The sequence below is a fragment of the Prionailurus bengalensis genome, chromosome D1, assembly GCF_016509475.1.
Source record: "Prionailurus bengalensis isolate Pbe53 chromosome D1, Fcat_Pben_1.1_paternal_pri, whole genome shotgun sequence".
In the NCBI taxonomy this organism is placed as follows: domain Eukaryota; kingdom Metazoa; phylum Chordata; class Mammalia; order Carnivora; family Felidae; genus Prionailurus; species Prionailurus bengalensis.
In genome coordinates this window covers 6137561-6163976 of record NC_057346.1, presented here as the reverse complement: position 1 = coordinate 6163976, position 26416 = coordinate 6137561, and the positions used below count along the sequence as shown (strand labels likewise).

At 41.0% G+C, this 26416-nt stretch overlaps 1 protein-coding gene across 1 annotated transcript in view; it reads left to right on the top strand.

Annotated features, from left to right (window-relative positions):
• The window catches only part of CWF19L2 (CWF19 like cell cycle control factor 2), a 149966-nt gene that overhangs the window by 5564 nt on the left and 117986 nt on the right, over window positions 1-26416 (top strand). Inside the window, exons 3-6 of the mRNA XM_043579225.1 lie at window positions 532-654; window positions 12145-12255; window positions 12948-13067; window positions 19779-19872. Of these exons, the coding sequence (XP_043435160.1) occupies window positions 532-654; window positions 12145-12255; window positions 12948-13067; window positions 19779-19872 (448 nt within the window). The remainder of the gene's footprint in view (window positions 1-531; window positions 655-12144; window positions 12256-12947; window positions 13068-19778; window positions 19873-26416) is intronic.

Sequence of the window (26416 nt, the reverse complement as noted above, 5' to 3'; positions counted from 1 at the left end):
CCAGGGAGGGGATTGCTTTCTCCTACTGCAGACTGCATCCCTGACCTAGCCACTGAGCCTGGGGCTGGCTCCCTCCTTCCCAGTCACGTGATCTGGACACCTGACCCCAGTCCCGGGCAAGCCCTGCAGTTAGAGATTGGCTCTTTCTCCATCCTGGTTTGAGGTTTTTCTCTTGTCCAGATACAGTCCTATGCTTCCCCAGCTGCACTTTCTCTTCCCTTTGTGTCTCTGCAGAAGGGGATCCCTCTCCTCCGTTCGTTTCATGTCTCCCAGTTCAGAATCACGCACTTACGGCCCATCAGATTGTCCCTGTGGGTCCCTGGAAGCAACTGTCTCTTTTCCTCCTGGACTCTCAGAATTCACAGTCCTTTAGCTTCAACACTGCTTTGTTTGATAGACGAGGGAACTTGGGATCCCCCTACTTCTCCGTCATGTTGGCCCCTCCTCTACTGGGTGATTTTTCAAAATGCTCGTTTTAAAGTAAGATAAAACTAAATTCCTTTCTCACCTCTTTAAAATGATCATTTATAGGAACACTCTGTGAAGAAAAAGAAGAAAAAAGACAAGCACTCAAAAAAAGTAAAGAAAGAGAAGAAAAAAAAGAGTAAGAAACAGAAGTATGAAAAAAGCAAGGAGTCGACTGATAGTTCATCAGTAAGTATGTATTAAAGCCAGCCAAAGCAGCTGCTTGAGAAAATTGTATTTGAAGGAATGATGTTTAGGAACTTAAAATATATGAGAACTTAAAAAACATGACTAGTTAGGGTATGAAAACGCCTGGGAAACATCGACTTGGAGATGTCTAGGAAATGCTGGAAACATGGATCTTAGGTTACAGAGAAAGGTAGGAGGATGGAGTTAGAATTTGGGAGTCATTGCTCCGTGAAGCCATGAGAATAGATGAATTGTCCAGGGACACTGAAGAAAAAGGGGGCACAACACTGAAGAGCCAGGCGGGAGTAAAGGCTGTTCAGTAGAAGTAGCTGGAAATTGGAAGGAGCTGCAGGGAAAGAGCAGTTGTGTACACATAAGAGAAAAGAGTTTTAAGACATTTGTGGGTCTACTACTCTTGTTTATTTTTTTTAATAGAAATTAACAATTCTTTAAAATAGGACATGGTAATATATTTATCTTCATGGTCAAAAGGATGTGGCCCCACTGTGTCTCTAGCCAGTTCTGGGATGAGAGGACTCACGGAGGAAGGGAAAGCCTCTCATGAGTATTTTCAGGAAGAAAGAGGTACATGGTGCTTAGAGAGCTATGGGCTATAGATGTTGAGGGATAGTTCGGTTTTCTAGGTCTGATCTTCAGAGGGTTGTATGTGCAGGTGAATCACCAAATTCCCAAGTGTAGCCCTCTTGCCATTTCAGAAACTGAGCGTGTGGTGGTACCCCCTGAGATGATAAATGGCTCGTGGAAGCCTGTCTTATGTGAGAATGCGGTTTATTAATTCACAGTGGATACTTTATCCACAGCTGGATACTTTGGTCAGGTAGCCAGCATATTTTGTAGTGGTAGGAATATTTAGGTTTTACAGAAAAAAAATTGTTAAATATAATTCAGGACGAAGTGAGTTGGAAAGTCTTAGAGCAGAAAGAAGGTAGAAACGGTGTTTCCACAGCTCTGTGTTGAGTTGCTGGTCCTGTTGAGAAACTGAAAGAAGTGAGTGATCCTCTTTGTGAAAAGAAGTTTGTATTTAAAGTTGTTTATTTCAGTGGGATTTATGAAACTCCCTGGGGTTTACGCAGAGATCACAGGTTCGGCATCCCTGACCCATGGGGATGCATCTGGCAGGCAGAGTAAACATTTAATAATCTGACTCAGGGTGCTTGCTTCCTTTTAGAGGCACACTGCCTGTTATTTCTCTTTGTTCTTCCCTAGAAATACAGTTGCCCCTTGAACAGCATGGGCTTGAACTTTGTGCATCCACTTACAAGCAGATGTGTTTTAGATAAATATAATACAGTACTCTATTTTTTCTTCCTTATGATTTCCTTTTCTCTAACTTACTTTATTGTACGAATAGGTGCATAATTCATATAACGTACAAAATACATGTTCGCTGATTATGTTCTTGGTAAGTCTTCAAGTGCACCCATAGGCTATTAGTAGTTACATTTTTGGGGAGTGAAAGTTGTATGTGGATTTTTGAGTATGTGGGGAGTCAGCACCCATAATCCCCTCGTCATGTCATTCAATGGTCAGCTGAATAGATAAGTCTTTTTGTTGCAACATACAACGTGTACACTTTTACATATATAATAAGTTGTGTAACTATATCTTGGAGAGAGTTGTTTGAGTGAAAGGTCAGTGAAAGCACAGAGAGTTCCAAACAAGATGAACACAGGATGGTGTCTACACCATGGCACCAACTAATTAAAGGGTCAAAGGTTAAAGATAAAAAGAGAATCTTAAAAACATCAAGAGAGAAACAAAAAGTTACCTACCAGGGTAAAACCTATAAGGCTATCTATCAGCTGATTTTTCCTCAGAAACTTTGCAGGCCAGAAGGGAGTGGCATGACATAGTCAAAGTGCTGGAAGGAAAATGCCTACAACCAACAACATTCTCCCTGGCAAGGTTTTCATTCAGATTTGAAGGAGAGATGAAGAGTTTCCTAGACAAACAAAAGATAGAGGAGTTTATCACTACTAAACCAGCCTTACCAGAAATGTTAAGGGGACTTCTTCTTCTTCTTTTTTTTTTTTTTTAATGTTTATTTATTTTTGAGAGAGAGAATGAGTGGGGAAGAGGCAGAGAGACAGAGACACAGAATCCAAAGCAGGCTCCAGGCTCTGAGCTATCAGCACAGAGCCCGATGTGGGACTTGAACTCACAAACCGTGAGATCATGACCTGAGCTGGAGTCAGCAGCCCAGCCGACTGAGCCACCCAGGTGCCCCAAGGGGACTTCTTTAAGTGGAAAAGAAATGGCCATACTTAGTCATAAGATTAATGTGAATAAAAAGATGTAAAATAGGACAACACGTACGTAAAATGTGGGGAAGGGTGTAAAAAGGGAAGAGAAGGAGAAAAAGATTTTTTTTTAAGAAAATGTTTGAACTTAGATGACCATCCAATTAATATAGACAGCTGTTTACTTAGGATGCTATGTATGAACCTCATGCTAACCACAAACCTGAAACCTATGATAGACTCAAAAAGTGAAGAGAAAGAAAGCCAAACAAAAGACTATAAACAATCATTTGATCACAAAGAAAGAGCAAGAGAAGAAAGGAAAGAACTATGAAAACAATAGAAAACAAATTTTAAAAATGGCCGTAAGTACATATCCGTCAATAATTACTTTAAAAGTAAATGGCCTAAATGCTCTAATCAAAAGACAGAGTGGTGGAGTGCATAAAATACCAAGAGCCATCTGTGTGCCATCTGCAAGAGACTCACCTCAGGCCTAAAGATTCACCGTGCAAATGGAAGTGGAAAAGAAAACTGGGGTAGCAATATTTATATCCGATAAAATAGACATTAAAACAAAGACTACAACAGAGACAAGGGCATTACATAGTGATTATCCAGTGATTCCACTATTGGGTATTTACCCAGGGAAAATGAAAACACTAACTTGAAAAGATACATGTACCACTGTGTTTACTGCAGCATTATTAACAACAGCTAAGACTTGGAAGCAGCCCAAGTGTCCATCAGCGGATGACTGGATAAGGAAGATGTGGTACACACACACACACACACACACACACACACACACACACAGAGGAATATTGCACAGCCTTAAAAAAAGGATGCGATTGTGCCATTTGAGACAACATGGAAGGACCTGGAGGGTATGACAGTAAGTGAAATAAGTCAGACTGAGAGAGACAAATACCGTATGGTTCTACTCATAAATGGGACCTGAAAAAGACGAATGAATACACAAAAAGAGTAAGAACTGTAAATATGGAGACCAAACTGATAGCTGCCAGAGGGGAGGGGTGTAGGGGGGTTGGGTAAAATGGGTGAATACAAGAGGGAGGTACAGGCCTCCAGTTAAGGAATGAGTAAGTCACGGGAATCAAAAGCAGAGCGTAAGGAATATAGGCAGTGATGTAAAAGCAGCGTAACGGGGTGGATGGTAGCCACATTGTGGTGAGCACAGCATAATGTATAAACTTGTCAAGTCACTAAGTTGCACACCTGAGACTAATGTAACATGGTAGGTCAACTGTACTCAAAAAAGAAAGAGAAAAAAAACCCTCATGTGTAGGTTAACAATAAATATCCTTTGAATCTTGGACTTTGAAAAAAAAAAAATTACTGTGACTTATTTTTGGGCCCAGCCTGTGATCTATCTTGATGAAAATTCCATGTGTATTTGAAACAAGTGTGAATTCAGCTGTTGGTAGGTGTAGTATTCTATAAATGCCAGTTTGGGAAAGTTGATTAATAGTGTTAAGTATTTTATATTTTTACTGATTTTTGATTTTTCTCTTCTGTCAGTTATTGAGAGAGCAGTATTAAAATCTCTAACCGTAGTAGATTTTTGTCTATTTCTCCTTCAGTTTTGTCAGTTTTTGTCTTACGTATTTTGAAGTTTACTAAGTATGTACACATTTAGGATTGTTATATCTTTTAGATGAACTGGCCATTATATTTTTGTGAAATGTTTCTTTTTATCTCTAGTAATACTTTTGTTGTAGGTAACTTTGTTTCATGTTAATAAACTTCAGTTTTGTTATTTGTTTTTTCATTTTTTATTCCTTTATTTTTAATTTCTTTTGTTTTTATTGAAAGTATTCTTGTAGACAGTGTATATTTGGGTCTTGCTTTTTTATCTAACCTATCAATTTCTTCCTTTTTAATTAGAGGCTTTTCTGCACTATCTAATATAGTAGCCATATGTGGTTTTTAAATTTTTAATTAAAATTCATTAAAGTAATATTAGATTGAAAATTCATTTCTTCATTCTCATTTGCCAAATATTTTTTGTAATTTTTTTTTAATGTTTATTTATTTCTGAGAAAGAGAGAGAGAATGCGAGCAGGGGAGGGACAGGGAGAGAGGGAGACACAGAATCCCAAGCAGGCTCCAGGCTCTGAACTATCAGCACAGAGCCCGAGGTGGGGCTTGAACTCATGAACTGTGAGATCATGACCTGAGCCGAAGTCCGATGCTTAACCAACTGAGCCACCCAGGTGTTCTGCCAAATATTTTAAGTATTTAGTTATCACTTATGGCTAGGTTATGCCCACTGTATTGGGCAGTGTAGTATAGAAAAATTCTATTGGATAACAGTGGTTTAGATCACTTATGTTTAATGTAATTATAGATCTTTCTTGACTTACAGTTGGGTTATGTCCCAACAAACCCACTGTAAATTAAAAATATCGTAAGTCAAAAATGCACTCTATACACCTAACCTACTGATTGTTACGGTTAAGTCTAGCCCACCTTAAATGTGCTCACAGCACTTAACATTAGCCAATAGTTGGGCAAAATCATCTAACACAAATTCTGTTTCCTTAGCTCAGTAAGATTGTCATATTCAGCTCGAGTCAACCCTTTCTTGTGCCTTGGTCTGGAAAGTGCTTTGAGGCAAAAAGCTGTGGAGATAGTAATGATAACATTCACCTCATTTGTTTCCCTTTTCAGGGATCACGGCCTGGTATTACTGAGATTCAGTGTTCCGAATACAGCTTCAAACATTTTCCATTATTATTTCTATTTCTGTGTATTTCTATTTTGATGCCATTTATTTTGTCACGGACAGAGGCAGAAGTCCTTAAGTTCCTTTGATTTTTACTGGTAGCACTTTGCTGTCTGGGTTCCATCTTAGAGATTTTGGCTGATAGGATCAGGGGTATGGTTATTATAAAGGCTGCATATGAGAACAAGAGTTCTGGGAGCTCTGTTAGGTCAAGCACATTAAGCTTGATGGTGTAGGAGTTCTTCAAGGTAAAATGGAGGATTGAAAAACTGAAATCCGCAGAAAGACTGAGGTCATAGCATATTGGGGAGAGGGAAATAGCAGCCATGCTGAAGTAGTGAGCTGACTGTGCAATGGTGAAAGTGAGAAACAAAGTTAACAGACAGGGAATGAAGGCAGGCGCTTTGTACACAATGGTGCAGGTATCACCCTTCTGTAAACAAATAACAAGAATACTAAGTGTATCATTGATGCTTCTTTCCTTCAGTGCCTGGTATTTAATGCTTGAATGCTGGCTGCCGATTAATGTTTCTGATTAGGGCTATTGGAAGGGTAGGAAAAGAGGATTTAGTTAATTTTAGGTTCACCTTTATTGCATGCCAACTCTGTCAGACACTGGTATAGACACGCGGAATGTAAAAATATAGTTTTTTTTTTCAGGCCTTTGGAGAACTCATTTTGTAGCTAGATAAATAGATACATAATTTCAATATGCAGTTTCCTGATGCCAAGACAGAACAATGTATTAAGAGAAAGAGGATTTCATCTGCAGACTTGTTGGGGAGATAATATTTGAGTTGAGACCTGAATAATGACTAAGAATTAGCCAGGCACAGAAGGTTACTGGCATTTCATGCACAAGGAATTGTGAGAGCAAAGGCCTGGAAGTGAGATAACATGGTGTATGTGTGTATGTGTATATGTAAGTAAAAAGAACTACGAACAATATGATAGCACTAGGTTACAAAACAAGGGGGGAGGGGATGGGGATGAAAATGGAAGAGTTGATAGGGCCTGTAAACCAAGAGCTCTGGCGCTATTCAGTAGGAAGTGTGTCCTCTAATTAGGTTCAGTTGCATTTACCAGAAAATCTGAGAGTAGCCATAGGTTAAACAAGATAGTTAACTTTTCTCTCTCATGAAAGAATCAGGTAGGCAGTCTGGGACTCGTGTGGTCTTCTGGGACTAAGGCTTCTTCTGTTTTGCCCGTCCCTCATCTTTATAGCATTACCTCTTCATCTAGGTAACAAGAAAGGGGACCCTCTCTTTCATAATTTGTCTTCCAGAAAGTCCCACATAATACCTTCATTTCAGTGTCATTGGACACTTGACCATAGGGCTTTGCTTTGCAGCAAGGGAGGCGCGGTAGGTCTCCCAATAAGATTGGGTTCTGTTGGTAAGAAAGAAGAGGAGCTTTGTGACAGGGAGCCGTAGAAGGGGTCATATGTGCCCTTTCTGTTTCTCCAGATGTGTCTAGGCTGGAGATTGGAGAAGGAAGGACCCGTGTCCAGGTTATTGCAGTTGTCTGGGTGTGAGATAAGATCTGACCTAGGATGCTTCAAGGATGGACAGGAGAGTTGTGTATTAGTTGGGGCTTTTGGTTGCAGGCAATAGAGATAAAACAAATTGGCTTATCCAGAAAAGGGGGGGACACTTTATTTTATTTTATTTTTTAATTTTTAAAAATATTTATTTGTTTTTGAGAGAGAGAGAGAGAGAGCGAGCGGGGCAGGGGCAGAGAGAGAGGGACACACAGAATCTGAAGCAGGCTCCAGGCTCCGAGCTGCCAGCACAGAGCCTGATGTAGGGGCTTGAACTCACAGACCCCAAGATCATGACCCGAGCCGAAGTTGGACGCTTAACCAACTGAGCCACTCAGGCGCCCCAGGGGGGCAATTTATTATTAGAGTACAAAAGTCTCGTAGTACCTCTAGGTGTGGGACTGCAGCTGGCCTTCAGGAATGGCTGGAACTAGAGTTGTAATGCTTTTATGAGTTGTCTTGCCATCTTCCATTTTTGTTTTTCTCCGAGTTCACTTTTTTTCTTGGTAACAGATCAGTTTTTTGCTGAATTCTATCCTCATGGCAAAAATGGCTTCTGCCAATGCATTTCCAGCTCTCTTTAGTTTAGAGCAGCCCCATTTCCTTTTGATTTCAAATTCCTGGAGAGTAACTCAGATTGATATCAACTGGGTCAGAATCCTACCTTTGAACCAGTCAGTTATGGCCAGGGGTGGAAGTGGGGTCCCATGGTAGGCATGTGGTGTTCACTGGATGATGTATTTGAGAAAATATTTTGGAAATGAAAATAGTAGGTTTTGATGGGAGGGGCAAAATTGATCCTAAGATTGTTGACTTGGTTAAGTGGGTGGTTGGTGGTACCAGGTGATTCAGTTCAGCAATTCAGGAAGAGGAACAGGTTTTGTGGAAGAAGACGATGGGTGTATGTTTTGTGTTTATTGAGTTCAGCTTGGTATCCAAATATGGTAGGTAGTTGGTTAAATCACTGACACTTTGGGTAGACCAATTTGAAAGATATCAGCACAATTGATGGTAGTTCAAGGCATGAGAGTGGATTTAATGGCCAAAGGGGAATGTTTAGAGATTAAAAAATTAGTGTGCCAAGAAAGGAACCCCACACAGCATTGATATTTAGGGGCTGAGCAAAGGAGGAAAAATGCATAAGGGAAATGGAGAAGAAAGCAAGAATGGAAGCAGAACTGGGAAAGGTCCTGGAAATCAAGGAAGTTGAGTTATCAAGAGTTGTATTCAGAAACGTTCTGCTGCATTGGACAAAGTGGCAGCCGGTGGTGACCTTTGAAGAAATTTCAGCAGATTAGTGAGAACCTTAGCCATATTGTAGAGTTTTGTGGGGATGTGAAGGCAGTGGCTACAGACTACTCTTTGAAAATTTTGGCTTAGAGTAAAAGTTGGAAGATAAATTGCTGTCAGGGGGAGACATAAGGTCAACAGAGGTTCCTCTTCTTCACTCATTTACACACACATACCCACACACATGCACACACGCACACACACACACACACACACACACACACACACAGAGGATGGAAAATGCTTGAGCATATTTCTAGGCCAATAGAGTGCTTCTTGTAGACCAAGCTACAAGAAAAGGAGATAATTGATGGTCCATGGTCCTGGAGGAACAGGAATGGTTGGGACCAAGATCTTTGGAGGAGCACCTGCCTTGAATAGGAAGAATTAACAGGAGGAAAGGAGAGGCACAAGTGTACATAATTTTGTTGGGGGTTGGGTAGGAAGTTAAGGTGGCATCATTTTGCTTGGTTAAGGAGGAGGAGAGATCCACTAGCTGAGTATGTGGTGAATGGGGTTTGATAGAAAACTTGAGGAAGATGTTGAAGAATATAATAAGCATCACCTCTCTGCTAAGGTGTTAAGCTATGTCCTTGGGGATACGAGCTAGGTGAGAGCAGAAGCGGTTTTTGTCCTCCTAGAACTTACTGCCCAGTGGGAGAGTGAGACATCAATCAGATAGTTACACAAGTAAATGTAAGAGTGATACATCTTCAAAGGGGAGTGAGCCAGGGGAATGAAAGGGAGAACTGACCAGGGGCCAGTAAGAGGAATACTGGTTGTGAGTGAGAGTGTAGCTCAACTGAAGTTGTAGGTCATGATATGGAGTGGCCACCGGTTGCAGCTGTGGTGAAGCAGCTGGTGGCTCTGATCACTGACTTGCAGGTGATTGGTTAGCAGCTAGTAGGATACAGAAAATCTGTGGTTTTAGAGGAGGGCCTTCGAGGGGCGCCAGGCTGGCTTCGCTGCTGGAGTGTGTGACTCTTGATCTCGGGGTTGTGAGTTCGAGCCCCACACTGAGTGTAGAGATTACTTAAAAATATAAATCTTAAAAGGAAGGCCTAAATGTCCATCAACTGATGAATGGATAAGTAAGTTGTGGTTTATATATACAATGGAACACTACTTGGCAATGAGAAGGAATGAAATCTGGCCATTTGCAGCAACATGGATGGAACTGGAGGGTATTAAGCTGAGTGAAGTAAGTCAGGCAGAGAAAGACAGATACCATATGTTTTCACTCATATGTGGATCTTGAGAAATTGAACAGAAGACCACAGGGGAAGAGAAGGGGGAGAAATAGTTGCAAACAGAGAGGGAGGGAGGCAAATCATAAGACTCTTACATACAGAGAACAAACAGGGTTTTTGGGGGGTGGGGGAGAGGGGAAAGTGGGTGATGGGCATTGAGGAAGGCACCTGTAGGGATGAGCACTGGGTGTTGTATGGAAACCAGTTTGACGATAAATTATATATACTTTTTTATTTAAAAAAATTTTTTTTCCCTAACATTTATTTATTTTTGAGAAAGAGAGAGACAGAGTGTGAACGGGGGAGGGGCAGAGTGAGAGGGAGACACAGAATCCAAAGCAGGCTCCAGGCTCCCAGCTGTCAGCACAGAGCCCGACGCGGGACTTGAACTCACAAAGTGCGAGATCATGACCTGAGCTGAAGTCAGACACTTAACTGACTGAGCCACCCAGGCACCCCTATTTTTTTTTTTTCAACGTTTATTTATTTTTGGGACAGAGAGAGACAGAGCATGAACGGGGGAGGGGCAGAGAGAGAGGGAGACACAGAATCGGAAACAGGCTCCAGGCTCTGAGCCATCAGCCCAGAGCCTGACGCGGGGCTCAAACTCACGGACCGCGAGATCGTGACCTGGCTGAAGTCGGACGCTTAACTGACTGCGCCACCCAGGCGCCCCTAAATTTTTTTTTTTCAACTATTTTTTTTTTTTTAAAGGAAGGCCTTTAACAGAATCCTGTGGAAAGCTAATGTAAACATTTTTTTTTTTTTTTTTTAGCTTGATGTTAGCAAATTGGCACCCAAGGGATGTGCTTTCAGATTATAAACTTCCTTTCAGCGGGTAACAGCAAGTGGTAGGAACCAGGCTGCTAAATTGATCTTTTTAAAAAGTTTTTATTTAAATTTCAGTTAGTTAACATACAGTGTTCTGTTAGTTTCAGGTGTACAATATAGTGATTCAACACTTCCATACAGCACCCTGTGCTCATTACGACAAGTGCACTCCTTTCTAAGTTGGTTTGACGATGTAAATATGACTAGACCAGAAATATGTTCATAGTGTTTATCTTAAAAAGTTTTAACTATATATGTCAGTAAGTAGCTCTAATGTTTCTGTAAGTCCAAATCAAGGTCTGAATGAATGAATGAATGAAGTCTGCTTTGTATTGGGAAACAGTTGGCACTTGAAATGCCAGAGACAAATATGTTTTCTCTGAGTAGATTATACCTTTTACCAGACATATGTTTGTTCTGTGGTTAGGTAATTATCAAGAACTTTGTGTAGATAGGGGGCGCCTGGGTGGCTCAGTCAGTTGAGCATCTGACTTCAGCTCAGGTCATGATCTCGTGGTCTGTGAGTTTGAGCCCCGCATCGGGCTCTGTGCTGACAGCTCAGAGCCTGGAGCCTGCTTCAGATTCTGTGTCCCCCTCTCTCTCTGCCTCTCCCCTGCTCATGCTCTCTCTCTCTCAAAAATAAATAAACATTAAAAAAAAAAAAAGAACTTTGTGGAATGAAAAAATATTGTTCTCATTCAGAAGACCCACCTTTGCTTCCCTTGGCCTCCAGGTTTCTCTGTGGGACATTAGCAAGTGTTCTGTGCTAGGTGATTTCTAGGGTCTCTCCTACACTTCCATTGTATAGCTCCAAAGAGATTTTAGAGCCAGACACATCTAGGTTTCTATTCTGGTTCTCCTGCTTGGATACCATGGAACTTGGGCAAGTTACCTAATTTGGGGAAGCTTTTTCTTATTTGTAAAACCAAATAGTATTTTATGTAGGGTTGTTTTAAGGAGTCAGCTTGAGAACATATGTGAACGTACTTATTACAGTGCTTAACATAGAAGGAGTTGATTGATGTATTTGTGGAAAACAAAATCCAGAACTTGGCATAATGCTGAGCACATAGGGGATGTTGGCTAAATACTTCCTAGCTGATTTAATAATCTGGTATTTAAACACATTAACAAAGTGCCTTACCAGTCTGGCTGTTCACTGCGATCTCTGCATTTTTAAACCCAGGGAAATCCAAAAACTCGAAACTTAGAGGCAGAGTCATTTACTTGGGTGTTGTTTCCCTTGTTGTAGTTAAACAAAGATGTCGATATCACTTAATGTTGGTAGGAACCGCAGCTCTGTGTTGAAGTGAGTTCACTGCTGTCACTTCTGATCTTTTGTTTTTGCTTTCCCCTGGCAGGAAAACAGTCTTGGTGTTTCATGGGCTTGTCCCAAAAGAGTGGGTTTACAGGTTCTTTGTTCAGATTTTCAGTGTAGCTTTTTCAAGGGGAAGTATACTCTAAGAATTTTCTCTAGGAAACTGAATAATTTACCATTTAACAACAGCACAGAATTTTTATGTGGAAGTGTGCGTTTGAGAACTTCTCTTCTATGCCGCCTGTTCCTAGAGCTCTGAAGACGAGTGGGTGGAGGCTGTCCCGCCCCAGGCTTCTGGCAGGGAGAAGGCCTGGAAAGCGAAAGGTGAAAATACGGAAAGGGAAGGCAACCAAGTTGTCCAGGTAAGTCACCCGATTTTAAAGAAAGAAGTATGGACTTCTAAAAATGGATGCTAAAATGACAGATGGATCGAATTGCTTCGGGAGAAAAATGAGACTGTGAAAACAGTATACTTTTACAAATAATTCTGGCAGTGGTACCGTTTGCTTAGTCTTTAGACTTCCATTCTTCTTCTGTGAGAAAGTGAGTACTTCCCTCTGTTTGAGTCCCACAGAGGGTTTCCTGCTTCCAGTTGTTGCTAGAAACGCAGCCCTTTGTCCTCCTGCCCTGGCAGCTCTGTGCTGTTACCTGTATGTGACCTTTCTCCACTGAGTAGTTTCCCTTTGCCACACCATGTCATCATTTCTCTCAGCAGTATTTAGAGTTGGGTAGTTCACAAATTTGGGGCCCTAGTTCACCCGCCTACGTGCGAATGCATCGAGCCACAGCGAAGAGGGGTGGAAAGAACAGTCCTAAAAGGTAAGAATTTACCTTGAAACAGTCCTTGAAACCGTCCTAAAAGGTAAGAATTTATTCCACTTTACAGGAGAGAGATTAAGGCATACAGAGACTAAAAAACTTGTTTTAAGTTAGGCGAATGTAGGATATGATCCAGGTTTCAGTGCCCCCAGAATCCCTGCTGTTATTACCAAGTGTTTATTTTCACTTCTAATCAATTTAGATTGAAGTGACTTTTTTTTTTTTTTTTAAACAGAGAGATGAGTGGATGACTGTTGATTTTATGTCTGTTAAAACTGTGTCATCATTGTCGCTCAAAGCTGCAAAGGAAACTGTCAGGAAAATAGAGCGAGAGAAAACCCAAGCGCTAGAACAGGTAAGAGAATATTTCAAATGCTGTAACTTGTAGTTTACCTTTACTAACCAGTGAGACATTTAGGTAAATGCAGTTTTGCTTGTGAAGTATTATTTTCTCTGCTGTGGTAGTTAATAATATTAGTGGGAACAGCTATGAAGTGTGATAGAAGTTCTAGTGAAATGAATCTTCTGTAGGAAGTCAGCTGAATGCTATGCTAGATTTATAAATCCCAGGCATGTATCATTGCCTGAGTATTGAGTTTGGTTCACGGCATGGATTTGTAATGGTTTCACTGCTGCCTGTGTGGTCTGAGAATCTTCAAGGTGAGAATTTCTTTTAAAGCTCTCTTGTGTTGGTAGTGCCTTGAAGTGCTTGGCAGTGGTGAACCCTGGGGCTCTCTGGAGGACCGCAGTGTCGCTGTGGGCACCACGGGTTTTCCAGAAACAAGCTCATAATGTGAAATCACAAAATACATGAAAATACAAGGCTGGTCCATGAATGAGAGGCTTCTGAGGTAATGAGCAGTAGAATCAGACACATGAAGGCTTTATCTGTTGGGATATTTAATAGCAGTATACAGTACCAGTAGACGTGGAAAATGTAAGAAGGAAAAGATTATTATGAAGGCAGATATGAGAAAGAGCCAACAAGAACTTGTAGAAGTGAAAAACACTACCGTTGGAATTAGAAACTCAGTAGATGAGTTATCAACAGATTGAATACAGCTGAAGAGAGAATTAGTGAACAAGAAGATCATCCTTAAGAATTTACCTTGAACACATCATAGACAAATGAACAAAAAATGTGAGAGTGATGGTGAGAGTCCTGTGATCGGTGTTGTTTTCTCCCTCGTCCTACTGTCCAGTCTAATTTTAATTCTGAAAGTGTGGGTGTGGCATGTGGTAATGGCTTATTAGCTAAGCAGCTCTCCACACAGAACATTGAAGTCCAGGGAGTTTTGGAGCATCTTGGCTGAGCTCTGTAAAATATCTTTGTCTTTGAGACCTGAAGGAGTTGGAGTCATGGTATCAAAAGAGGAAAGGGTTAGTGCATGTAGCAGTAGGGAGGTAATCCGTGGACAGTGGAGCCTGCAAAGTCTGGAAGCCGGTAGTACCCATTGTCATTACAGGCTTGCTTCTGAAATCGTGCTCCGCTGTTTGCAGGCACGAACGTTTTGGCATGTTGGGGCAACCCTGGCTTGTGGTCTTCTGTTTTGTTCATATCCTATTCTGGCCTATTCTCCATATCAGACAACAGAACATAGTAAACCCTTGACTATCTTTACAGAGTGAAATAGTGATCAGTTATTCTTAGAAATTCTGTCCCATAAAGCTATCTTCATTTTCCTATGAAATGGTAATAGTTTTTTCTTGCTTATCTCCCCCCCTTTTCAGCTTTGTCTTCAGGATTTCTCACTAACATAATCTTTTCTTACAAATTCTTCTATAAACTTCTCTGATTCAATTACGTCTGCATCTGTTGCTGTGCCCACATCTTGTCCTGTGTCTCTGTACCGTGTTTTTCATTCCTGCTGCTCCTGCTTGAGTTGAGTTGCCGCTTAATCAGCTGTATGTCTGACTTGGCCTCTCGTTCCTCATTTACCTCCTCTCTCCTGGAGCTGAGTTAATGCGTGTGACGAACTGAGGACAGCCTCTGGGACTAAGAGCCATTCGTGGTTAGATGTTATTATGGTTCCGGCCCTGATTTACTCTTGCGTGGGCAGTTTCAGTGCCCTCTTCATTTTTCACTCCGCATCCTACAATGATGTCAGGTCAAGTGTTTGACAGGACAGCTCTGGTCATGGCGTTACTCTGTGTAGAAGTCTTCAGTGATGCGAGTTGAGGGGAATGTCTTCACCATTTCTCATGTTTCTTTTTGGGTGGAAGAAGCTCCACTAGTGGTTATCTCACGTCACCCTCTTTCCTCATTCTGTCCTTGAGGCTCTGCAGTAAATATTCTTCTGGAGAATTTGGAAAGAATATACCTGGCATACTTGGCTTAGCCCAGCCTCGCCTGCTTATGGAACAGGCTGCCTGCAGGGACCATGTGGGGAATCGGTTGCTGTGGGTTCGGTGCTGATCGTACCTGGGAAAGTGCCTCATTGTGGGCTTCACTTAACAGGCCCGTTTGGTTTTTTTTTTTTTTTTTTTTTTGAGACAGAGAGACAGAGCATGAACGGGGGAGGGGCAGAGAGAGAGGGAGACACAGAATCGGAAACAGGCTCCAGGCTCTGAGCCATCAGCCCAGAGCCCGACGCGGGGCTCGAACTCACGGACCGCGAGATCGTGACCTGGCTGAAGTCGGACGCTTAACCGACTGCGCCACCCAGGCGCCCCTGCGTTTGGTTTTTACTGAAAGAAAAATTCTCTTCCGATTAGCCTTCACCAGCAATAAAGGTAGTTTTTGTCATTTATCTCCTTATGTTTTTATTGCATTTCTTAACTTGCTCAGAGGCTGGGCTGAAAAAATAAGGTGCTGTATTTATTCTTCTCCCCTAAAGACCCTGTCCCTCAAAAGCTGCTGTAAATAGAATTCAGACACATTGGATTGGACTCTTTCTCTTAGGTAATTTGTACCTCAACTAGGCTAGTTTAACCACTGTCCCTCATATTTCTCTGCAAATTCCTATCTCTGTATTTTTATTCATTTGGTTCTTTCTTTCCTCCTTCCTTCCTTCCTTCCTTCCTTCTTTCCTCCCTCCCTCCCTCCCTCCCTCCCTTCTTTCTTTCTTTCCTTCCTTTGTTTCTTTGTTTCTTTCTTTCTAAGTTTATTTATTTTTGAGAGAGAGAGAGGGAGAGAGAATCCCAAGCAGGCTCTGCACTGTCAGCTCAGAGCCTGATGTGGGAGTCGATCTCACGAACTATGAGATCATACCTGAGGCAAGATCAAGAGTCAGATGCATAACCGACCAAGCTACACAGGCACCCCTCATCTGGTTCTTTCTAAGTGAATTAGAAAGTCTATAAGTCTGCATCTTGTTTATCCTTCAAGGCCTAACTTGATGTGTACTATGAAATTTTTCCTGTTTGCCTTAACTGAAATAAATCTCTTCTGTCTTTATGTTTCCATAGCACTTTGTTCCTTTACTTTATAGTACTTGTAGATTTCTGTAAAGTACTGTGATGTAGTAGTTTTCTCTGATTTCCCTTATGAGATTATATACTTCTTGAGAAACTGTGTTGTTTATATCTTCCTTAGCAGCTAGAAGAGAACTCCGTGTGTAGTGCCTTTTTTTTTTTTTGATATATTTGAAAGTATAGAAGATTTATTATTCCTTTCCCTGTGAACTTCACCTTGCTGCTCTGTAAATCCTTGGATTTAGTTCGGATGTTTAAAGCCTGTAGTAGTTTCTGATTTTTGTTTAGGTAACAATTCAGACTGTTGGGAGCACAAGTAGGTCATCTAGACTATTGAGTGACAACAGCCAGTTTTCAAACACCTGCACATCAGTCTGAGTGTGCTGTTCTCTGCACATGATTATATTCTTAACATGTGATAAACATTTGGTTTATTTTGAGGAAAAAAAAGGCCCTTGTCTTAGAATCAGATGTTGACTCTAATAATGAGAGTGTGGATAACATGAAGACAGTGGGAAGGAGTCTAAAATGATGGTCCTGAACGGAAGCTTCAGTGTGAAGCATGTTGATTTTATGTCTTTTCTTGTTTTTGAGGATGTCATTTCTTTGGTGTTCCAGCCTGGTGTTCTTCAAAAGTGGGTCATGTAATTGACCTATTGCAGTCAGCACTTAAAATATAAAATGTCAGCAGTTTTACATGTGATAAATATACATTTTGTTTCCTAAAACCTTTATTTTGGACACACACGCACACACACACAGACTGTGTATAAACACACACATACAATCTCTCTTTGGGTGAAGGTCACAAAAAAGTGTGAAAACAAATGCTCACGGCTGTGTCTTTGTCCTCTGGGCCGCCTCTGCCTGCACTGTGCTATACGCTGTCGACCTGTGGCATGTATTTGTAGACCTCGTCTGTAGAGCATTGTACAGACAAATACCCACTTTTCAGCCTTCTTTTGCCAGCAGGAGGTGTCCCACCCCAGTCCTGAGCTTTGTGTGCTGAAGCTGGCTCCGTCCCCATCTCACTGTGGCACTCGTAGTGTTTATTATCTTACACAAACTGAGGAAGGGCTGTTGCTTTCTGCCTGCACATAGAGTCCAGTAAGGCCTGGGTTTCCGCTTTGCATTACCTTTCTGGTCCATGGAGGTGTTTATCTTGTCTTGAACTGAAGTATGTTTTATATTTTATGTTTCTTTTCTGTTTGTCCTGAGCAGGGAGGTTGTGATGAGTGAATGGAACCTTTATAGGCCATTTTGACTTGAAGGCTTGAGTGTGTTTTAGAGATTGAATCATATTTTGGTTCATTCCTTCTAATCACCGTACAGTCTTTCATCATCTAACTGTGCCATCCTGTAGCTGTCCGTTTCTTGTGGTTATCTGTGGACATTGGCACTGGTTGCTGTCTTTCAGTGTTACACACGGTGCCAGACGAAGGTCCTTGTGTGGACTTCTCCTTGGTGCACACCTAGAAGAGTTGTTGCCAAGTTATAAGGTACTCACCTGTCTTGTGTAGATGGTCGCTTACGCTGCCCTGACAGTGTGCGTTTCTTTACCGTCCTTAGCATCTGTATTGTCAGACTTGTAAATTTTCATCATGCTAATTAATAGCGAGAGATGGCATTTCATTGTTTTTTCTTTTTAATATTTATTTGTTTTGAGAGAGAAAGAGAGAGTGTGACTGGAGGAGGGACAGAGAGAGCAAGAGAGAGAATCCCAAGTGGGCTCTGAGCTGTCAGCACAGGGCTTGATGTGGGGCTCAAACCGACAAACCGTTGAGATCATGACCTGAGCCGAAGTTGGATGCTTAACCTACTGAGCCCCCCAGGTGCCTCTCTTGTTTTTTTTTTTTTTTTTTTTTTTTTTAAGTTTATTTTTATTTATTTTGAGAGAGAGATAGAGAGCAAGTGGGGGAGGGGCAGACAGAGCAGGAGACAGAATATCCTAAGGAGGCTTCATGCTGTCAGCCTTTTGAGACTTTGATGTGGATCTTTGAGTGTCTGCACAAGACCACTGGAAGAAACACCTTGATTTTAGATGCTTTGAGATTTTGTAGTAGTCTAACAAGGGAGGTGACAGAATCTTTTTTTTTTTTAATTTTTTATGTTCATTTATTTTTGAGACAGAGAGAAACAGAGCATGAGTTGGGGTAGGGGCTGAGCGAGAGGGAGACACAGAATCAGAAGCAGGCTCCAGGCTCCGAGCTGTCAGCACAGAGCTCAACGCAGGGCTCGAACCCACCAACCATGAGACCATGACCTGAGCTGAGGTCAGACGCCCAACCAACGGAGCCACCCAGGCGCCCTCAGAATCTTTTTTAAATTTTTCTTATTTTTTTGGTACAAACTACTCTAAGAAGTCAAATTCTTATGTTTTTGCCTATCCTTCCACGTTAACCTTGAACTTAAATTTTGTACTTTGAAGATTCTCTACTTTTTTTGTCAACTCATGAATGTATTTTAAAAGCTTTAAAAAAGTTTTATTCACCATTTTTTGTTTTCAATAATATGGTTGGCTCATATTACTAGAAACTGACATTGAACTCTCTTCATTCTTCTCCATCAAGTTGCCATTATTAATTCTAATAATTATTGTTGTTAGTCCTGGAAAACATTTTCTGGCCTCCTCAGGTCAAGTCAGGTACCCCTTGTATGTGGTTCTATAGCGCCCTTTACCTTCATAGCACTTCCTGTATTGGAATTGCTTAATTGTCTCTCTCCTTTCTCTAGACGGTCCTTTCTTTGAGGGAAAGGACTCTGGCTTCTTCATTGCAGCCCCAGGGCCCACCACCGTGCTTGGGACACGGAAGGCACTTGGTTTGCGACAGGGCTACTGTCATCTCTTTGCTGATTATTACCACAGTCGTCTGACTGGATTCCTGCCTCTGATCTTGCTTTCCTGTACTCTATCCTCTACTCTGAACCCAGTTTGCTCTTTGTGTAATTCAAAGCCAATCACTTCCATGATTCACCACCGCCCTACTATGAGAGCCCAGTAGCAGTTTCAACTGGCTCACGTGGCCCTTGTCCCTGGTTATTCTACAACCTAATGTCTTATCACTGCTCACGTATGCTTCTAGGTTTTAGACAGTCTCAATTATTTTAAGTTCCTTGGAAGTGTTATGTTTTCTGTTTCCTCTAGGGTTTTATAAATATGCTGCTACTCCTCGCTGGAGCATCTCTGTGCCTTCTTCCCCCACAAAAGAGGATTTGGCTAATCCCTGCTCCTCTTTAGGTCTCAGACTGCATGTACTACTTCCTCTAGGAAGTCTTTGATTTGCCAGTGTGAGAGGGGTTTAAGTAATGTGTGGCTATAGCACTCTGCACTTCGTCCTCAAAACACTTGTCAGTTACTTGTTAATTGTCTCCGTTCCTCACTATCTCCTAATCTAGCCAGGGACGAGTTAGGCAGATTATTATATCTTCTGCATCTACCACAGTTTTGATTCATAGTAGGCGTTCATTGGAAGCATGGGACGAATGTTAATTTAGGCATTATTTTTGCAAGTTGCAGAAGAGTGTGTCTTAGGAGTGTTTTCATTATTTGTCCAGGTTTACACTTGTTAACTGAGTCTCATATATTATTGATTAATGTATTTTATGGCGGCTTTTTAAAAAAATTATGACCTCTGAAAACATTTTGTTCTAGTCCAGACTGCTGGAAAGAGAACTGAATCCATACTGGAAAGATGGTGGTACAGGTCTTCCCCCAGAAGACTGTAACGTGTCATCAGTTACTAAAGGTATCTCTACATTTTGGTTGTAGCCACACAGGCGTTTCTTGTAACTTGGTATTCCTAAGGGAATGACCAGAGTTTGTTGGTAGATTGGGAAGATCTGATTATTTAAATATCGCGTGTTTCTGTGTAGTGAGGTCGTTTTAAGTTTGTAATTATCTGTGCTTATTTCTGTATTTGAAAAACAACTGTAAGTTTACTGATCATCTGATGTGGAATCCGGTGGTTTCATATTATGAGCCTCTATGGATTATTATTGAAGGTTCAGATTACATAGGACAAAGTAAATAAAATGTGTGCGGTCTTTTGAGGCCTTGTTTAAATTTAGTACCTGGAAAGATTGATTATGTTAATTATATATGTTGGGGAGGAAATTGATTAAATCTATATTTTTATACTTGATAATGTTTTCATATTTCAGTGTCTGTTTTGAATGGATTAATACAAAGTATGATTTTGTGAGGGTATAATAATGCTTTGGGTTGTTACATCCTGTAACAAAATGTAAAAAAGCGGTATGTCTGACCTTTTATGAAAATAACGTATAAATATTAAAGATGTGATTTCATATGTTCTTTAGAAATTCCTACTTTGCCAGCATTCATAAAACTTGTTATTTACCTTGGATAGTGCTGTTATTTTCCAACAGATGGAGACAAAATATTTAAGTGTCACATAATCACACTTGATAACCATAATTTTAAAAATATTTATATGCCAATTAAGTGTTCATTGACACCTCCATGAAAAGGTCATTCAAATACAATTGACCCAGTGTACAGATAGTGGCATTGTAAGTTAGGGTGTTATCTTTTCATCTTAGTGATTTACCAGAATACGTTCCTGCTTTTTGTTATATCTTTTATTTTTATTGTGGCCATTCATAAAAATTCTTCTTATATTTTATGTAGAGATGTCCCTAGAGCCCCCTTCCAGTTTCATTTGTATTTTTTTCTTTAGCAGTTTTGCTGAAGTTATTAGTAATTGTAGCATTTTCTTTATTGCCTTTCAGCACTGGTAGAAATGTCTCTGCTGGGTTATATCATAGTAAGTGTAGTCACACAGGAATCTCTTTGAGATACTTTTTTTTTTTTTTTTTTTTTTTTAGACACTTAAAAGCGAAAGCGTAGGGCAGTAGTTAGCTTCCTGAACCATTATTGTGTCGGGCTAATTTTACGATCCAGGCTTTTACCAGCACTCTTGTCAGAGGGCAGTCAATAAATTCATCTCTGGGGAAAACTTAGAACTGACAGACTTAATCTTTGGGTTTTTTGCAGTCAATAGGTTCTTAACTTCTTGAGTGTGGGAGACTCAAAGTTCTACCTTACGTGGTATCTTTCAGTTGAAACAGCATAATCAAAGACGCTAGGAGAAAAACGACCTAATATGAAGCTTTTGGAAAGCCTTTTTCTTTCCTCTTCATATATGCTTTCACTGCTCCCCTTTCCTATATTATTTAGAAGGAAGAAAAATGACAGAAGGCTTCTCTCCATCAGACGTTCAGATCCCAGAGTTGAAATTAAATTAAAAACTTTTTTTAATGTGTATTTATTTTTGAGAGAGAGAGAGAGAAAGCGCGCAAGCAGGGGAGGAGCAGAGAGAGAGGGAGACACAGAATCCGAAGCAGGTTCCAGGCTCTGAGCTGTCAGCACAGAGCCCATTGCGGGGCTGGAACTCAAAAGCGATGAGATCATGACCTGAGCGGAAGTGAGATGCTTAACCTCCTGAGACACCCAGGCACCCTTGAGTTAAAATTAAGTTTTAAATGATCTGCGGGTTTTACCACATATGCAGGTAGTATAGTCATTCTGTTTAGACCAGTGGTAAGGCTGAAATGGTTAGGCACCCAGAAGTGTTGTAACTTTAATATTAGGGAGTTGTGTTTGTTGGTCACAGTGTTATAGTTAAGGACACAGATTTTGGAGTTAGGCTGCTTGAGATTGGAATTTTGGCATTTCCACTTACTGCTTTGTGATTTGGGGAATGTTTCTTGACTTCTCTGAGTCCAGTTTACTCATTTTTAAAGAAGTTTTTATTTAAATTCACTTGCCTAACATGCAGAGTAATACTAGTTTCAGGTGTACAATATAGTGATTCAACACTTGGGTACATCACCCGGTGCTCATCCCCAGATCCCCAGATCCCCATCACCTGTTTCTCTCCCCCCCTCCCCCCCCCGCCCCACTCACCTCCCCTCTGGTGACCATCATTGTGTTCTCTGTAGTCAAGAGTTACAGCCCTAGTTTTTAATCCCTGTTTTACAGTAAGAGTTTAAGTAAATTCCTCAAGTTCATGGCTAGTAAGTATCCAAACCACAGTTTGAATCCAGATAGTTTGGCTCCAGAGCCCGCTCACTTCCCAGCATGCTGTTCTGTGCCTCTCAAAGCTGGAGACAGAAGTGCACTTTCATCCTCTATTTGGTCATACATCTATGCCTGAATTTTTTTCTAGAGTAAGCATGTATTTTGTATTTGGAAAAAAAGAAAAAAAAACTATTTGAAACCAGCCAGTTTAACTTGGTGTCAAGTTCATGCATTTAATTTTCTGCCAAATTGGCAAATCCTGAAGTTAAGAAAGATAGCCGCATAAGGACGTACCTGCACACAATAAAAACCCTAGGCTGATTAAATATGGTATTAAGTCATCAGGTCCCATTCTTTAGGGGTAGAAAGTAAGAGTTTTTGTGGTGGTGTTAGTTGCCAAGGCTTCACCCTTGCGTATGGAACCAGATTTTGCATCTCAAAAGTAGAAAGCTAATCAGAATTTTCTCGCTCAAAATATTTTTAAAGGGGAATGTCCTTTATGTAGTATAAGATGGAAAGAATTAAAAAAAGTTTGTCATCTGTACCTGAATCAAGTCTGCCTTTCTCTGCACGACCACTTGGCTGTGCTATCTCTTGATTCTGCTCTTGCCTGCTCTTCGGTGATCTGCTTGCTACCCCTGTAGCCCATGCTCCCCAAGACGACCATAAACAGGTCCTACAGAAGTAAAACCAATCCTGTCATAGGCCTCCTCCTGTAACATTCTTCAAGGGCTTCCCATTGTTCTTGGGGTAAGAACAAACACCCTTCTGGAGGCCAGTGATTCCTTGCACCCTCTGCTTTCTGGCCACTGGTGCAGTTCCTGCAGCCTTCATTGAAGGGCCTCAGGGCCTTTGACAGGTTTCCCCTCCATTACCTAAAGAGCCCCTACTCCTCTGTCACATCACTGCTGTGACATCCTCTGCGAGGCTCTTCCTGACCCCCGGACCAGGGCTGTTCCCTGCTGTGTGTGCTAGCTCTGTGTCCCCTTCAAGACCCTTACTGTTACGGTAGCAATTTTACATGGACTCATGTGGTTATTTGAATGTCCATCTCATCTGTAATGAGATTATGAGCTCTGTGCTGATAAGGTGGCTATTTTGCTTACCTTTTATCCCCAGTAGCTAGTACAATACCTTTCCCAAGTGAATAACGTGACAGGCCACTGAGCCAAAGTGCTATGTGAAACAAAATATGAAAAACAGCATCTTGGTGAATGTTTGATGTTTTATCATTCCTTCCATTATTACCCAGTTAAGCTCAGTTTGGAAATGAAAATAGAAAGGAAATGGTATATTATCCAGTTAGCTTATTGAATATTACCTACAGAATATGTATGTACCTGTATTTTATGTAAGAAAAAAAAGGGTTTCTCAGTCTTTGCATAATACCCATTCTGTGTAGGAATAATAGTAGTCAAAGTTAAATACAATTCTATTTTTTAAAAACGGTGCATCTTTATATCAGAACATTCACGGGACATCACCTCTTAATCAACCTAAATTTGCAGTAAAAGTTGTTTTCAGAAATAAGTATTTGTGAAATTGACAAGCTCCAGTAAATTCTTAAGGCAAATAACTATAAAACCTGGACAGAAGGCTCCTTAGTTTCACATCGTCTAGAAATAGCTTCACAAATCATTTGGAAAATCCACCTAGGGGTAATCATAATAAACCACATTTCCCATTCATTTTTGAAGCCAGTCTTGCTTGAGAATTGATCAGACAGCACCTGTTGCTGAAGATAGCAATAAGGCCTGACCCTGATACTTAAGCTTTGATTCTGGATCAGTTTTCTGGCTTGGGCTGGTCAGGAGTCACTTCCTTCAGAATCTTCATCAGTGAACTGAGGCAAGTATGCACTCACGTTATCTTCTCTTACAGCTCTGCATCCTTTTCTGGTAGAGAGAGGTTGTCAATACCCAGCTGAGATGCATTTACTGTGGCTTTTGTTTTTAAGAGGTAGCACAGCGTTTTGTCACTGGAAAGGCAGAAGTGACCTCTCAAGGCATCCAGGGCAGCGTGGGTAGAATACAAATGGAAACCAGTGGGAATCCCACAGGAAGTCCAGAATCAGAGGTTGTCGGTGCTGCCTTTGAGGAGACCTTCAAGGCCAGCTAGAAAGGGAGCTTCCCATACCACCATATTTGTGAGTCTAGAGAAGCGCCCAGCCCCACCCACTGCGGCAGGTCTCGGGCCAGGTGCCCAGGGCACCTTCATGGGAGCGCGGTGTGGCGCCAGGTGCACTAGAACAGGTGTACCTCTCAGTGCGGGGCCAACCAGCTAGGACTGCTCAGCACCTGCGTGTCCTATTCCTTGGACACGCACAGGAAGTTTATCACTTGCCTTGTTGGTGCCATCACCCCGGGAACATGGTGGCTGGTCTTAGGTGGGTGCTGTGAGGATCCAGGGAGGAGATCTTCCAGCAAAATATCTGGGATACAGTAAAATAATGATGACAGTGGCAAATACTTGTCCTTATGATGAAATGTTTTGGGAAAATGAAGTTTTCGATGGTTTGGTTTGGTAGTGATTGAGGTGCCATGTTTTCAAAAATCAGTTCATTAGTCTTGATCTTTTCCCCTTAGAAAAAATTAAGTGGACAAGTAAGTAAACTGTTTTCAGCGTTCATACAAAATTATTTTTAACCATATTTTAGCAGTGGGAGTATTTGTACAGTTTTAAAGTACCTGCAGCACATTTACACATGGGCTCATTTTCGTAACAACCGTGTGAAGGTAGCAGAGTAGGTGTTATTGTCCTGAGTGTTACAGCGCAGGAGAGTAAGGCTCAGAGTGGCCGGGTCGTTCCTCTAGTCAGAGGGGTGGTCCTGGGACCAGGTCTTCTGATTGCTGGCCCACGTTGAGTTGCTCTGGATTCTTCACTACAGGACTGGATGTGTTACCATGGAGTTAGTAGACATTCTTGCTTACAAACTGTTCTCATGTATTTTTGTTCTTTCCAGGATGTTTTCCCCTCTGTTTTTTGATTTTTAGAATCTTCTGAGTTGGAAGAAATTTCATAGGCAGTTTAAATCAAAACTGCCCTGTAATACAGATGAAGAAGCAACGATTCAGTCAGTGACTTGGTTAAGATCTTACAACTAGTTTATAGGAACAGTGAGGTTAATATCTTGGTCTCCTGATATTTTGTTTGTTGCTATTTTATATTTGTCTTATGAGAAATGTGGGGAATGGAGCTTGGATTCATTTGGTTGTGTTTTGTGTATACCAAATAACCTTTAATTATGATGGAAGCATATACTTTTAGTCTCTTACATTTTGACCTCAGATATAGGTGTATATATGTTGTATACTGTGAGTTTATTATAATTATTTGATATATCTTTATCTCTGCATAAAGGTTAGCGACTATGTTTTATTTATTTTTTACTTCCTACTGTGTTTAACACATTTTCATATTTATAGTAAATATTCACTAAATATTTGTTAGAATGAATTTCATGATAGATGGTGCTGCAAATTGGTATTTTTTATTTGTTTTTAAAATATTTGGTGATTTTTACTGTTAAAAATATTTCATTATTGTCATCTCTAATTATAAGATTAATAAGACTATTGAAATAGAACATACAATCAACTAAAGATGTAATATTATTGAATACTTTTTTTAATGTTTATATATTTTTGAAGGAGAGAGAGAGAGAGAGACAGAGTGTGAATAGGGGAGGGGCAGAAAGAAAGGGAGACACAGGATCTGAAGCAGGCTCTAGGCTCCGAGCTGTCAGCACAGAGCCTGATGTGGGGCTCAATCTCACAAACCGTGAGATCATGACCTGAGCTGAAGTTGGACGCCACCCAGGCGCCCCTAAAGATGATATTATTGTATAAATATTTCTAAAATTGTGAGTCTTACTCATACCTGAATTCATTGAAAGGTTTATTCTTTTTAGAGAAAAAGATTTTTTTAACGTTTATTAACGTTATTGAGAGAGAGAGAGAGACAGAGCATGAGCATGGGAGGGGCCGAGAGACCGGGAGACATAGAATCCGAAGCAGGCTCCATGGTCTGAGCTGTCAGCACAGAGCCGGACGCGGGGCTTGAACTCACAAACTGCGAGATCATGACCAGAGCCAAAGCCGGATACCTAACTGACTGAGCCACCCAGGCGCCCTGAAAAGTTTTTTTTCTTGTTTGAGTTTCTTGGTAAATGTCAACACAGAGGAATAAAAGTCTTCCTTTTTGTCTGAGCTTTTTTTCTCTGAACTGTGTTAATATACTGGTGATTG